Below are 14,518 nucleotides of genomic sequence, written 5' to 3'. Positions count from 1 at the left end.
TGGAGACAGTTGCATTATGATGATTATATCGTCTTACTTGGATGGATTGAGCAAACGTCACTGGTGTGAGTTGTCGAGGTCGAAAATTGACAATTGCATTTCTACTGCAAGTGAAGCAATAACCTCCAAGTGCATCCATTGAAACGACAAGAATATTTGTCATAATATTCAGTGGACTATGATTAAGTAAACTAATAAAGTATATATTTATTTTTGTTTGAAACTAAACAATGAGCTCATTTTATTTTGCCAGGCTGGATTCTTTGTTTAATGCGTTCAATAAATTTGCGATGTATCTAAAATTGAATGAATTGTATTTTGCGGAAGTTAAATTATTTCTCGAGTGAAAAAATCTGTGAGGTTTTAGCTATGAGGAAATTATAAAGCTTGTTGTTTGTAGTTAGATATATCCCTGTGTTTTCCAAGCAGTTTTATTTCTTAACTGTTACACTGGCGTTGCAACCTAAACTAACCGTAACATAACCGTATCAACAATCGGACGCTGAACTTTGCAAACACATTTTTTCTTGACACTACGGTAAAACAGCTGTTTTCAATACATGAGTTGTAGATTTTATGAATTCTTTTTATCGGTAAGTATAGGAACGAATCAGCTGGAGTCGATGATCTCAGCTGAACTTGCTTCTCATTTGTAAGCTTCGATTAATAATCACATGTACTGTTTATCGATACATTTTCAATTTATTGCTATGTTTTTGTCATACTTCGTTTTGATTTACGGTAACCTAACTCATTATTAGTAGACAACCTCGTTAACAGCCGATCGTGATGGTTGCACTAATTTAAAAAAGTGATAAGAATATAGCGAATATAATATGGCTAATTATCTTTAAGTAGTTTCACTCACAAAGGCAATAGTTCAAGCCCCAGGTTTGTTTAAGAACATAAACTTGAGGTCGACATAACGTTAGGTAGCCTGGCAATCGTCCCAATCACTGCACCATCGTATCTCAAAACATCCCTGTCCAAACAACGATTTTTTCACCACAGTCATGTTTTTAGCTGTTTTACATACGTTAATTGGTGGCTGAAAGTTACGTTTTGCTGGCCATGCCAGCTGTCTTCGTCATTTTGGGGACCGAGCAGGTTTTTACATTCTTAGGGCCGCGAAATCAACTGTTACCTTATTTACTTAAAACAATAATGTATATTAAATCTACACAAGCTGTATCCATAGCATTGCAAAAAACTGTCACACTAATCCTATACTCTAATACGAGCAATGTTTGCTTGTATGTATGTATGTATGTATGATTGCTTGCAGAAAGATCTCGAAAACGGCTCCGACGATTTTCTCCAAATGTTGTGAATAGTTTATTTTTGGCCTAAAAACGAGTTTACTGCAGTTAGAACTGCCAACAAAAATCTAATTACGTAGAAAAGTAAAACTGAAAGTCACATTTTTTGACATTAGTCTTATGGGTTGCTAAGTAACCACGTTGGTTGAATTAAATAACCAGGAAAAAGTAAACAAAAGACTTGTAAGTTGTACCACATGTTTTCATAAAGGCATCTACCCACAGTATACTAGAAATTACAAAATAGTTCAAAAGCAAAAACATCACTTGTTACTATTGAGCAATGATTATACTGCTATATAATGCTATATAAGCTTACTCGATACATTGTAGTAAAGGCAATTTGATTAATACTAAAATGCTATGGAGAGAGACGACAACAGGTCCACGAATGAGGAAGTTGTAAAGTTCAGCATCGCAGAGTTTGGGAACCGTTTGTGGCAGTTAGATTAATGTATCTGTAATACTTAAATGCTACGACAAGGGAAGGAAACAGGCCCATGACGTAGGAAATGGTGAAGTAAGTAGTAAAGGCTGGCATCGCAGAGTGAGGAATGATTTTCCCCGAGCAAAGCTCGGTCCCCAGATACTACTAATAATACACTTAACTAATCTGTCGATGAATTTCAGTGACTTTCACACCTTTAGCACTTAAGTAGGTAATCTTGGCCACACCTTCGTGGAAAAGTATGGCCACAGGTTCGTTGAAAAGTATGGCCACAGGTTCGACTGAGAACGTGGCCACACCTCGACGTTGAGTTTTCGTCTAGGTACATAGTAGGAGAATCAATTGATGTACTTGCGAGCGCGGTGCGCACATGGCGTTACATCGACGGTCGTGATGAGGCCACATTAAATGTGTTTTTGGTGGTCGTGGTTTTGCTGTGATCACATCGAATCGCAGAAGGGTACATCCAACGGTTTGTGGGTGGCCTGTGATTAGGATAACTTTACCTGGGGAGAAACAACTGAGTGTTAACTGTCAGACTGGGTGTGTCTGGGTCACCGTCGGATGCAACATCCTTGTGACTGGTTTTTGGGTATGGTCAGGGTTCCTGCCACCTGCAGCAACCTTGACTCGTCGGACCGGTTTGAGTGTTGAGAATGGTCAGGGTTTGTGTGAATGAGACAAGAGTTCTTTGTCATATGATTTATTTCGAAAGAATTCATTTAAAAATTTCAATAATCGGGGATCTATTTGCGATCCCCGTACATTTGATTTTATATCCTCCTAATGCAATTTTTTTTACTTCTTCAGTGGTCATGTCTATTGCAAAGCGCTATGGTAGAAATGTGATGACTCTTCTGTCACCCATATCCACCTCTGCAATAAGGGATTTTCCATAAGTCGGATGTGTGTGTGGCCTTAACCCGACGATCGGGTACCCCGCCGGGTTTGTTAAGTCGAGAGCACCAACCCTCTCCAGCCCCTCGACTGCCTTGAGTTGTTGCAGTTTAGCTTCCATTCGGTAAAAAAAAGAGAAATGTGGATATTTTTTTACCTTAAATTTTGAAGCTATAACATAAATTTAAAACAATAAAGTCTGAGGAGTCCAATGTCAAGTGGCGGGTGACCTAGAGAGAGCGCTATATATAGTGAGTTGCAATTGCTCATGATCTGTAAGGACTTTGATTTGTTTGCTGGTCGTTACAGATGTGGACTAGACACATTTGTGACTGATATATAACACAACTTATCATTTTAGGTAACAGTCAATGAAAATGTTTCGTAGAGGAAAGGTGCTCCAAAGAAGACGAAGGACAAAACGTTTCCAACAGCCAAAGAAAAAGCAAAGTAGTATATCACAAAACATAGCAGTGAAAGAAGAATTACGAAAGCTAGTTAAAGCAGTGCGTGGCAAGTATCAAGAGATACGCCGCAACGAAGATGAGAAGAGGAGTTCATTGGAGATCGGATCCAAACCATTCGTTGAACCATTACAAAAAGCAGTGGTTGAAAGTTAGAAATCCTTTGTTCATCCAAAAATAGAAATAAAGAAAGAGGAGCTGAGTAAAGAGGTTACAACACACAATGACATGTCTACTCAAACAGAAGATGAAATCTCTTTTGAAACCTATCTACTTCGCTTGGCTAGTCCAGACTACAAAGATAAGTTAGACTTTGTCTATGGAGTTCGTCCAAATGGTAGCGGTAGAACTCTTATTGGAGACTCAAAGATTACGTTTTCACAATCTGAGGCGTTTGTTAAGAACAAAACGTTAAAATGATCTCAAGGTCTTTTAGAACTACTTTTCATGAAAGATCCAAAGTTGTACAAACAAAATGATTTATCCACATACAAGGAAATCTTAATACCTACCAACGCGCACCTTCAATCGTACTCTTTTGGCAAACATATAAATTCAAACAAAGAGAAGAAATATACTTCAGTAGTTTCTCCATTATTCTATCCAAAACCAACAGGTAGTGGTTTGCGTCAGTATACGTTTTACAACCAGAACGTCAACACACTAGTGGACAGGTTAAGACTACTGGTTATGTCACAATCTGCCGGTCACACCGCTCATGACACAGAAATTTCACAAATATTGAGGTTGCTACAACAAAATAGAATAATCGCTTGGATGGATACTAAACGGGTTTTAATTGATAACAACCCTGTTTACTGGGTTTACAAACCACCTAAGAAGGACAAGGAAGAATTATCCTGGATGCAAGTGGCTCTAGATGAAATGCGCTTTTGCAACAAGTTGCAATCTATTTTAGAAGATAAAATCAGACATGCGTCAACCTGCAGTGAAAATTGCCATATGTATTATAAACCTGTATCAGACAAATAAAGGATTTTATACTCAATCTTGTTTATTAGTCCAAAAATATCCCAAAAATCCCAAACAAATCACAGGCCACCCACAAACCGTTGTATGTACCCTTCTGTGATTCTATGTGAACGCAGCACGACCACTCCGATGTGGCCACACTCTGACACGACCATCAAAAAACACATTGTGGCCACAGCACGATCACCCTCGTTCGATGTGTCCACACTCTGGCACGTCGATGTGGCCACCCTCTTGAACGACCGTCGATATGGCCACCCTCTGGGACGACCATCGATGTAACGCCATGTGCGCGCTCGCAAGTATTGATTCTCCTACTATGTACCTAGACGAAAACTCAAACTCAAGAGCTGTGGCCACGTTCTTACTCGAGACCTAAGGTGTAACCGTGTACCTAAACGAAAACTCAACGTCGAGGTGTGGCCACGTTCTCAGTCGAACCTGTGGCCATACTTTTCAACGAACCTGTGGCCATACTTTTTATGAAGGTGTGGCCAAGATTACCTACTCACTTAAAAATCTAATTACATCGCGCACTTCACAGTCGGCGGCAATCTCAATTGGCGGCACCATTTTGAATGCTCAAAACCGGATGTAAACACGGCCGATTGTTGCCGAATTCCCGGCTCAGGCTTGCCAATAGATGCTCATACACAGCACAAATGTCCAAAATGCCAATTGCAGAGCTGGAATGGAGAAATTTAAAAACGGTACTTACTTTAAAAAAACATGCCTCGTAGACGGCGGAAATTATAATTTTACCCTAAAAAAATTCCTACAAGAGGTATTTCTGCGGTTTTCTGTAGTATTATGTGTACTGATCAACATACTAAAAGTTTACCAAAGTTTGACCACTGGAAATGCCTTAATTTCAAGATGGCGTCCAATATGGTGTAAATTACCTAACGCCTGCAATTTTTGTCCTAGAAAAGTAATACTGGTGTCTACCTATATGTTTTCAGGGCCACTGAATGCAAACAACACATTTAAAATGACAACAAAAGTTTATTTTTTTACAAAACAACACATTTACAAGTATTCATTGTCAACTTCTTCAACCCAGACTCATTGAATTTATTTTCACAGTTTTCGGTTTGGCACAGTCCACATGCAGACGTGCATGGTAGTTCATATCTTGTGCAACTGCATCGAATGTTCAACATGCAGTGTAGAATATGTAGAAGACTTTCTGGTGCAACAGGTTTATTAGTCATTATTGGTACATGCTTATTGCTCTCTAGTTTCCATCCCCAATTAATAGCATTCATATTTTTATCCATTTAAGCCCAATTCATGATTTAAAAATACACTCTTAGGCAATGGTATTTTGTTAATGACTCGGTTGGAGGAAGTTGTTCTGGAGTAACAAATGATGTAGGTAGCAGAAACAATCTTTTTACTTAAAGAGGTTACAGCGCAATGAGTTAGGGAATCGGAACCCCACATAAAACTGCCGCTTCCGAGCATCTCTATGTCAGTCCTAGCTTGGTTCGGAGTTAGAAACAAATTTTCCCAATATTCAATCATTGCATTTCTGCTAATAAGCCTCTGGAATGCTGACTTTGTATGATGAACTAAATCCTATGGCATGTAAAGTATCGACAAGAAATTGAGATCGATATAGATGGTGTACTTGAACTGCAAAGCCGATTTGTAAAGGAGCAACAACAGTGCGTGGTCGGGCTGCTTAGATGATGGCTTGACCAATTCCTGCGTTCTTACGATCTGTATTTTAGCCTAATAAAACACCATTTTAACAAAGTCTGCAAGCATTCAGTTATGAAAGAAAGGGTGGAATCCAGATTCAGGAATTTCTCACTTGGATACTGGTCTGTAACGGACAGAGTGGAGGCCTTTATATCAATCCTAAGGGCTGGTGTTTCGATGATAGCCTTTTTCTGGGATTCCTCGTCCTTTTCAAGTGTGCTGAAATATGATCTAAGAATATTTTATTTCCCTCATTGTGACAATATCTAGAAGTCCTTATCCTTCAGAAAAATAGAGGTTATTTCTATACTTCTGATTTAGCTTTTCTTTCAAATAACATCTTCCAAACGGTTGTGAATCTTCTCTTTCAAGAAATTCCCCATTTTTTTATATGTGAGATATTGTTAGCTGTTCATCATCATTGGTTTCTAAATATCTACATATTTTCAGAAATGCTTGTTCTGGATCTTAATTTCTGGGTCGTCTGGGCTTACTTTTTCTCAGTTTGTCCATTTTGAAACTGAACTGGTACGCTAAAGCCAGAACGAATGTTACTGCTACAGGAGTGGTGGTAAACACAGTTAGCGGCGATCAGATCATGTCCGTAATATTATATTCTTCCACTCACAATACCTGACCATTCGTCCAATCGACTAATAAAGCAGGCAATTATTGTTTTTACAAATTCTTCTGTCTTTACACAGCTAGCACTAGAACTTCTTTCTGTGACTGCAGTACCGCAGAAGAGACAGTCTAAATAGATACCCTAGCGCTTCTCTTTAACGTTTCTAATTTATTCCCAGCTTAAATTTGTATGTCCTTATTAATATACCGATGTCTGCATTTCGCGTGAACTTTATCTCCTGGGTACACACACAATTAATTCTTCTCCTCTTTCCAATCCTGCTTTGTTTATTCCTTCAACTCCCTTTTTACGAACTTGTACAGTGTCTGTAGAACAATATAAATCTTCTATAGACCATTTAGTTTTGTTTACGATATCAGAACTCGTAAACAATAAACAAGTTAGGCAACTGTAAATGTGAAATTTATTTACAAAATACTTACCTGAAAAAACTGTACTATTTTCTTGCTGAATTCAGTAAAAGTATGAAATTTTTTATTTCCGTAGACTTCTGCTAGGAAGTAAGCATATTTATTATTACATTTATCCTCTTTTAATGTATTTTACATGTAATATTTAAGGTCTGGTGCCCTAAACAAGTAGGCCTACTGATGAAAAAAAACCTATAAAAATGTCAACCTCACTGTTTACGATCAAAATATTTTGAACATAGCCATTTTCGTTTTACATTAATTAAATGATATACGTTTTATTTTGTGAGGTTTTTTTTATAAAAATGTATCATTAGGGATGTTTACTTAATGCTTTTGTCTAAAATTAAGGTGAACGTTTACAACAATTTAAACTAAGACAATTGAAAAATAAATGAGAGCCTAGTTTTTATTAGGCTGTTTGAGATAAAAATAATACTATAACTACTCAAACATGATAAAATATTGTGACCTTTTGTTTTTAAATTGAAATTTATGTATAATGTATATGTTTCATTTAAGTTTAGGGACCCTTAAAACGAATAAGTAGCCTCTAACTACATCTTTGGGATGAAATTTATAGAAGTTTGATATTTGACACTATCTTGGACGCCATCTTGAAATTGAGGCCTTTCCAGTTGTCAAACTTTGGTAAACTTTTGGTATGTTGATCAGCACACCTAACCCTACCAAAAAACGAAAAAAAACCTTTTGTAGGAATTTTTTGAGGGTTAGGTGGTTTATTTTCATATCTCCCTCTCAGGCTGATGAAAAATAAAAATGTCCGCCATTCTGTAATGGGTTGAGATAGAGAGGTCTGGTTTTCCCCGATATTCTTTAAAACTAATTTCCTGTAAAATCATGTGCTACTTGATAGTGGTTGCTGTTTAAACACTTTAAGTTACCTCCAGCTATTTGGGGGCGGGTAGTGAATTTCAAATTACCCACATAAAGAACTTTACTTTACCCTAGTGACGTGTATCAAAGCTTGTTTGAATATATGGGACCATTCACAAATTAACCAGGGGGTTAGACTATTATGGGACACCCGGTATTTATGTAAATATATACCTACTTCTGAAGGTTTCTGTCCTAACACCCAATTCGGCCGTTTCAATTTCGACCTATGCCCTCAGAGATTCAAAATATTCAAAGTGCTTTTAATAGCAATTATTGATTGGTCCCCATTGCAACCAATTAACTACTAAAGTTACTGTATCAGAACTTGTGGTGATGTGAACATTATCACCTGATAATATTTATTATTTGATTTGTTTGTAAATATTGTATTTGTTCTTAACTAAAACATGGTTGTAATTTTGAATGAATAAAAGCCATACTTTTGGTTTACTAAGTCTTTCTTACAACAATTTTATTCATTCATTGATAAACTCAGTTAGTGCTACATTACAATGGAGAAATTCCTTAGACCAGACAAATTGCAAATTGACCCGGAATCTCCAACTGCCTCAGAGGAATGGACGCACTGGTTACAAACATTCGAAGACTTTCTAACCATGACAGAATTTGTTGAAGACAAGGACAAACTGAAACTACTAACTAATCGATTATCTTTTACTACTTATAAATTTATCAAGGAATCTGAAACTTACCAAGACGCTTTGAGAGTTCTTAACTCAATTTACATCAAACAAAAGAATGAAATATTCTCAAGATATTTAGTAATGACTAGAAAACAGCAACAAGGTGAGACTATTGACAAATATGTGTCGGAACTGAAACTTTTGAGCCAAGATTGCGTTTTTGAAGCTGTTAATGCGATTCAATACAGGGATCATTACATTCGTGATGCTTTTATCAATGGCTTAGCCTTGTCATACATACGACAGAGACTATTTGAAAATAAAACTTTAGACCTAGCTGAAGCAGTGGAACAGTCTAGAGCTCTTGAAATGGCTCAAGCTCAAGTCGAGAGCTATCCAAAATCTATGTACGGAATGCAAACTTGTGCAACGAATGAATTGGCAAAGCAAGCTTGTCAGTACGAATTCCCACTACAACAAAAGGAAGAAGCGACTGTTTCCGCTATTAAAAATGTTGATGGCAAGTGTTATTTTTGTGGGCATGATAGACACTCTAGAGATCGCTGTCCAGCCAGAGAAGCAACTTGTGGGAAATGTAACAAGACAGGGCATTATGCGAGAGTCTGTAAAAGTAATCCAACTCAACATTTTAAAGTAAAACAGAAGACGTCTAGTACATCAGCTGCACTAATAGCAACTACACATAATACATCTGTATTGAAGGAGTGAATGTAGTTGAAAGTGAATGGCCTGAAAGCAAATTGCTTAATAGACACCGGGAGTACATCAAGCTTTGTAAACTTGAAATTTGTTCAGTTAAACAAAATTAAAATGTATAATGAAAGTGGACAAGTATCACTAGCTGCTTCTAATATGAAATCAAACGTCCACGGGTTTGTTAAAATCAACCTAAATCTGTTGAATCACAATTACAACAATTTTAAGTTGACTGTTCTTGAAGATCTTTGTACTGACGTGCTTATCGGACATGATATCATGAAACTCCACTCAAATATACAGGTTTGGTTTGGAGGTAAGAAACCTCCTCTGTTGGTGTGCTCCTGTGCCAAAGTTGAACCACCCAAACTATTCTGCAATTTAACTCCAGATTGTAAGCCAATAGCCACAAAATCACGACGTTACTCTGATGAAGATATGCAATTTATAAAACAAGAAATGGAAAGACTACAGACTGAGGAGATCATTGAACCTAGTTCGTCACCTTGGCGTGCACAAGTGTTGGTTGTTACAAACGACAAAGGGAAGAAGCGACTGTGTGTGGACTATTCGCAAACGATAAACAAATTTACTCTGTTAGACGCCTATCCCTTACCAAACATAGATGATCTAGTATCCACTGTAGCGACGAACAAGGTTTTTAGTGCCATTGATCTAAAGCAAGCATACTATCAAATACCAATTTCTGACGAAGAGAAGAAGTACACTGCTTTTGAGGCTGCTGGTCGTCTTTTTCAATTCAGAAGAATCCCATTTGGCGTAACCAACGGGGTGGCATGTTTTCAAAAGACCATGGACCAAATCATTAGAAAAGAAAAACTGAATGGAGTGTATGCCTATCTGGATGATTTGACCGTATGTGGAAAGGATCAAAAGGATCATGATGAGAATCTAAGAACATTTTTAGATGCTGTAACTAAGTATGGACTTGTAATCAACAACGAAAAGAGCAAGTTCAACCAGTCTTCAATAACCTTGTAGGGACATTTAGTTTCCCATAACTCTATTCGACCTGATCCAGATCGGCTAGAATCTCTACTGTCACTTCCTGTGCCCAAAGACCAAGTTTCACTAAAGCGAGTCCTAGGATTTTTCGCTCACTATTCAAAATGGATACATCGGTTTTCTGATAAAATAAGAAACCTGACACAAGTCAATTCTTTTCCTTTGTCACAGGAAGCGGTTGCAGATTTTGAAGCCCTCAAACTTGACATTGCAAACTCAGTAATTACTCCTAGGAATGGGCAGGAGCCACTGGTAGTGGAGACTGACGCATCTGACATAGCCGTGGCAGCAACTTTGAGTCAAGATAATCGGCCAATTGCTTTTTTCTCACGGACTCTAAACAAATCTGAGAAGCTGTATTCAGCTGTTGAAAAAGAAGCCGTTGCCATTGTCGAAGCCCTTCAAAAATGGAAATCATTTCTTATCGGAAGAGACTTCAGATTATACACGGATCAGCAAGCTTTATCATCTATCTTTGACAAGAGGCATACAAGCAAAATCAAGAACGATAAAGTTATGAGATGGCGACTAGAGCTAACACCTTATCAATATGAAATAGTGTACCGACCTGGTAGGGAGAATGTAAAAGCAGATACGCTCTCTCGGGCATGTGCGGTTCGCTGGGACAATGCTAAGTTGTTTGAATTACACAAATCTCTCTGCCATGGGAGTCACTCGAATGTTTCATTGGATTAAAACTAAAAATCTAAACTACACTCTGGATGATGTAAAAAGGATGACGTCAGCTTGTCAAACATGTGCAGAAGTGAAGCCAAGATTTCACCAATTCCAAGGCAAATTGATAAAGGCAACCACTCCCTTCGAACGTCTAAATATTGACTTTAAGGGCCCTCTTCCATCAACAACCAGAAACCGTTACCTTTTAACCATGGTGGACGAGTATTCTCGTTTTGTATTTGCTTACCCCTGTAAGGACATTAGTTCAGCAACAGTTATCAGATGTTTTTCAGATCTATTTTTTATGTTTGGAGCCCCGTCCTTTGTACATTCAGATAGAGGTTCATCTTTCATGTCGCGAGAGCTGACGGACTTTCTTCACAAGTACGGAGTAGCTACAAGTCATACGACACCTTATAACCCTAGAGGGAACTCTCAGATTGAACGCTTCAATGGAACAATATGGCGAACCATCCTACTAGCTTTGAAAAACCACAACCTGCCAGTTGCTGCATGGGAAGAAGTATTACAGGAGGCACTTCACTCAGTCAGATCTCTTTTATGCACTGCGAAAAACTGCACACCGCACGAAAGATTCTTTATACATAGCAGAAGATCTACCAATGGAGACTCCTTACCATCTTGGCTATCCGCTCCTGGTCCTGTCCTGCTTAGAAAGTTTGTAAGATCTAATAAATATGATGACCTTGTGGAGCCAGTTCAACTTTTGGAATCAAATCCACAGTACGCTCTCGTCAGAAGAAGAGATGGGTCAGAATCACAAGTATCCCTGAGACATCTTGCACCCGCTGGCCTACCTCCTGGTGATCTACCTCATGAAGACAACACTACTGAGAGATTGTTGAAAATATAAATTCAGACATTTACCCCAATGAAGTTCAAAATGAAACTAAACAAACGGTATCTCAGACCCCAACTTCAGAGACGGCTGTGGGGGAACTACGTCCAAAGAGGAATGTCAAGCCTCCGTCATATCTAAAGGATTACATATGCTATACCTACCTTGAAAACTAGTGGGGGAGAATGTGGTGATGTGAACATTATCACCTGATAATATTTATTATTTGATTTGTTTGTAAATATTGTATTTGTTCTTAACTAAAACATGGTTGTAATTTTGAATGAATAAAAGCCATACTTTTGGTTTACTAAGTCTTTCTTACAACAGAACTTAATGGTTGTGAAGTACGGAGGGTTAGTACACACATAATCACTGAGTCTGGGAGGGGTCAGATTGGGAACGTCAGGGCCTCGTGAGATTGTTGAGATTCGGGTTCCCTACTACCTGCTGTTGCCATACTAACACTAGCCCATAGACCTTCTAGCCATGAAAAAAATGACACAACCCCTATCGCTGTAAAATATAATGTTTGATCGTTAATGCAATTTCTATGATTTTTCCCATAGGATTTCAAAAGTGATTTTGTAATCATAAAAGTTGTAGAATGTTTAATTTTAGTGTCAAGTTAATGGGAGAAAGTATGTGTTAGTTTGCTGAATCAGTTTTTTTCAGAATTTCTTTTGTTTCAGAACAGTAAATGACGTAAGATTGCGACTCCGTCAGACCAGTGGCGGGGAGTCAGAGTCCCAACTGAGGTACCACAGTATTGTTGTGGTATTTCGCCCACGGAGCTCCAAAGGTGCTGAGTGGACAGAGCCCCACCACAATGGTGCTGTGGTTAACGTGATGGGGGACATAGCCGGGTATGCTAGGGCCGTGGTGGTAGGTAAGCTACAAATACACTTCTCCTTGTATGCATTAATCTACGCAATTTCACCAAACAATAACAATTACATTTAAGGATAATTGTTTGTAAAATGTGTATAATATATATATAATAGTGGTAGTAAAGCACCAACCATTAAATACACCTAAAAGAGAATCATTAAGTCAACATCTCCCCTTTACAAACAATTGACAGTAATGCGACTTTGTCTACTTGAGGAAAATGAAAACGGATATGAGCGGATTGGCACCACACGCAGCTATGGGAATGAAATGAAATGATATATGTTTATTTATCCCAATTACATCACTAAATGATAAATAAAACAGAGAGCAAGATTATAACTAGTGCTAACTAAACTTGCGTTATTTTCAGCAATATTAGCCGAGCCCCTGTTCAAGAGATCTTCAGTTGTTTCACTAACTGGTGCACTTATTTATAGAAACAACAGTCAACCAGAAGGTAAATACTTTTTGATAATACTCAAATTATAATCGTACTACAGAGGCTAAAAATTTATTAAAATGTAGATAGATTTAACATATTAAAATTTACATGTGCGCAATCATTGGCAGTTCAGTCAGTATGTAAGAAAACTATTTTTAATGATTGGTCCTATAAATTGGTTTCTCAACATTTTTACCAGGCGTACTACTTTACAAGATAAAAATATATAAGTACCACCTACATGGAGGTAATTATGTTTGGGATAAATTTAACATTTTGCTAAATTAAGTACAGTAACCCTGTTTCCAAACATGAATAGAAATCATTCTCAAAAAGGTAACGTTTTGGATATTAATTTGAAATTGTATGATTTTGATCATATTAATCGTGAGTTTTCTCTCATATTAATTGATTGCTGTATCTCAGGTTATTTTGACAGAATAATCTTGTTATGGTTCTAAATTCTTGTTTATTTAAAAATGAAAAGACGCTAATCTTAGTTTTGTAACACTGACTGTCCGTGGGCCACTGGCTCCCCACCGCAGTCCCGCGACACACGCTCGGTTTGTTGTGACTGTAAGTAATATTGCAGCCTGATTTAGGTAGGTAAACCACTCTTAAAGGTGTAGATCTAAAAGCAATATGTTTACTGTAAATAGGTTGTTTTATTTGCCTAATAACTGTCTCAAACAAACATAATCTTTGTGAACAGTAAAAGGGTATTGCATTATTTGTTTTATCTTGAAATCTAGTCTTAGTCTTAGACCCTAATAGGATACGCAATTTGCGCACAGGTCCATCTCATACAAAATAATCCAATAGTATTAGTAGACTCATGTAATGAAAATGAGTTGAAGGCTTTAGTGGAACAAAACATTACCAATTATTATGTTTCTGCAATAAAACTTTACCATGCAAGTTGTTTGTACAAGTGGCACACAATTTGAACATTAAAGTCTTTACATGTTTGGGACCTCCATTTGTAAATTAGAGAACTACTCGTAGTATGCATGTTCATTTAGTCTCAGTGCATAGTTTGGATAAATCTTATACCCCAACCACAGAATATTTCTCTATCTTATTCTGCTCACGTTCACACAGTGACACAAAAATAAGACAGTGAAATTTGCTGATAAACTAGCCAAATTTGTTGCAATTCAAAAATGTTTTAAAATAAGATGCTTATTGTTCTGAAATTTTCATCAAAATTACATATAGTGTCAAGTAATATCCAAAATTCTGTTTATCAAACCAGGACTTTTTGTTTCAAGGTGAAACAATCCAAGATGTGTTAAGTGATGAAATAACCTTGGATGTAGATGAACTCATCCAAGGAACTCTAGTGACATTCTCTTCACAGAACACCGCTTCAGGTGGGTAAGATAGAAAAAATAAAACATCTCAACTAGATTGTTGACAAATTGTGTCATGATACACAAATATTTGAAAATATCATTATTTATTTACAGTTTTA

At 37.4% G+C, this 14,518-nt stretch overlaps 1 protein-coding gene across 1 annotated transcript in view; it reads left to right on the top strand.

Annotated features, from left to right (window-relative positions):
• Positions 1–14,518, top strand: part of LOC128996142 (uncharacterized) — a 129,341-nt gene that overhangs the window by 83,378 nt on the left and 31,445 nt on the right. Inside the window, exons 7-9 of the mRNA XM_054421268.1 lie at positions 12,401–12,597; positions 12,973–13,059; positions 14,316–14,417. Coding sequence (XP_054277243.1) covers positions 12,401–12,597; positions 12,973–13,059; positions 14,316–14,417 — 386 coding nt within the window. The remainder of the gene's footprint in view (positions 1–12,400; positions 12,598–12,972; positions 13,060–14,315; positions 14,418–14,518) is intronic.

The sequence above is a fragment of the Macrosteles quadrilineatus genome, unplaced genomic scaffold, assembly GCF_028750875.1.
Source record: "Macrosteles quadrilineatus isolate MER2022 unplaced genomic scaffold, UCM_ALF_1.0 Scaffold_6__1_contigs__length_79288215, whole genome shotgun sequence".
NCBI lineage: Eukaryota > Metazoa > Arthropoda > Insecta > Hemiptera > Cicadellidae > Macrosteles > Macrosteles quadrilineatus.
This window is presented reverse-complemented; position numbering and strand designations above follow the sequence as displayed.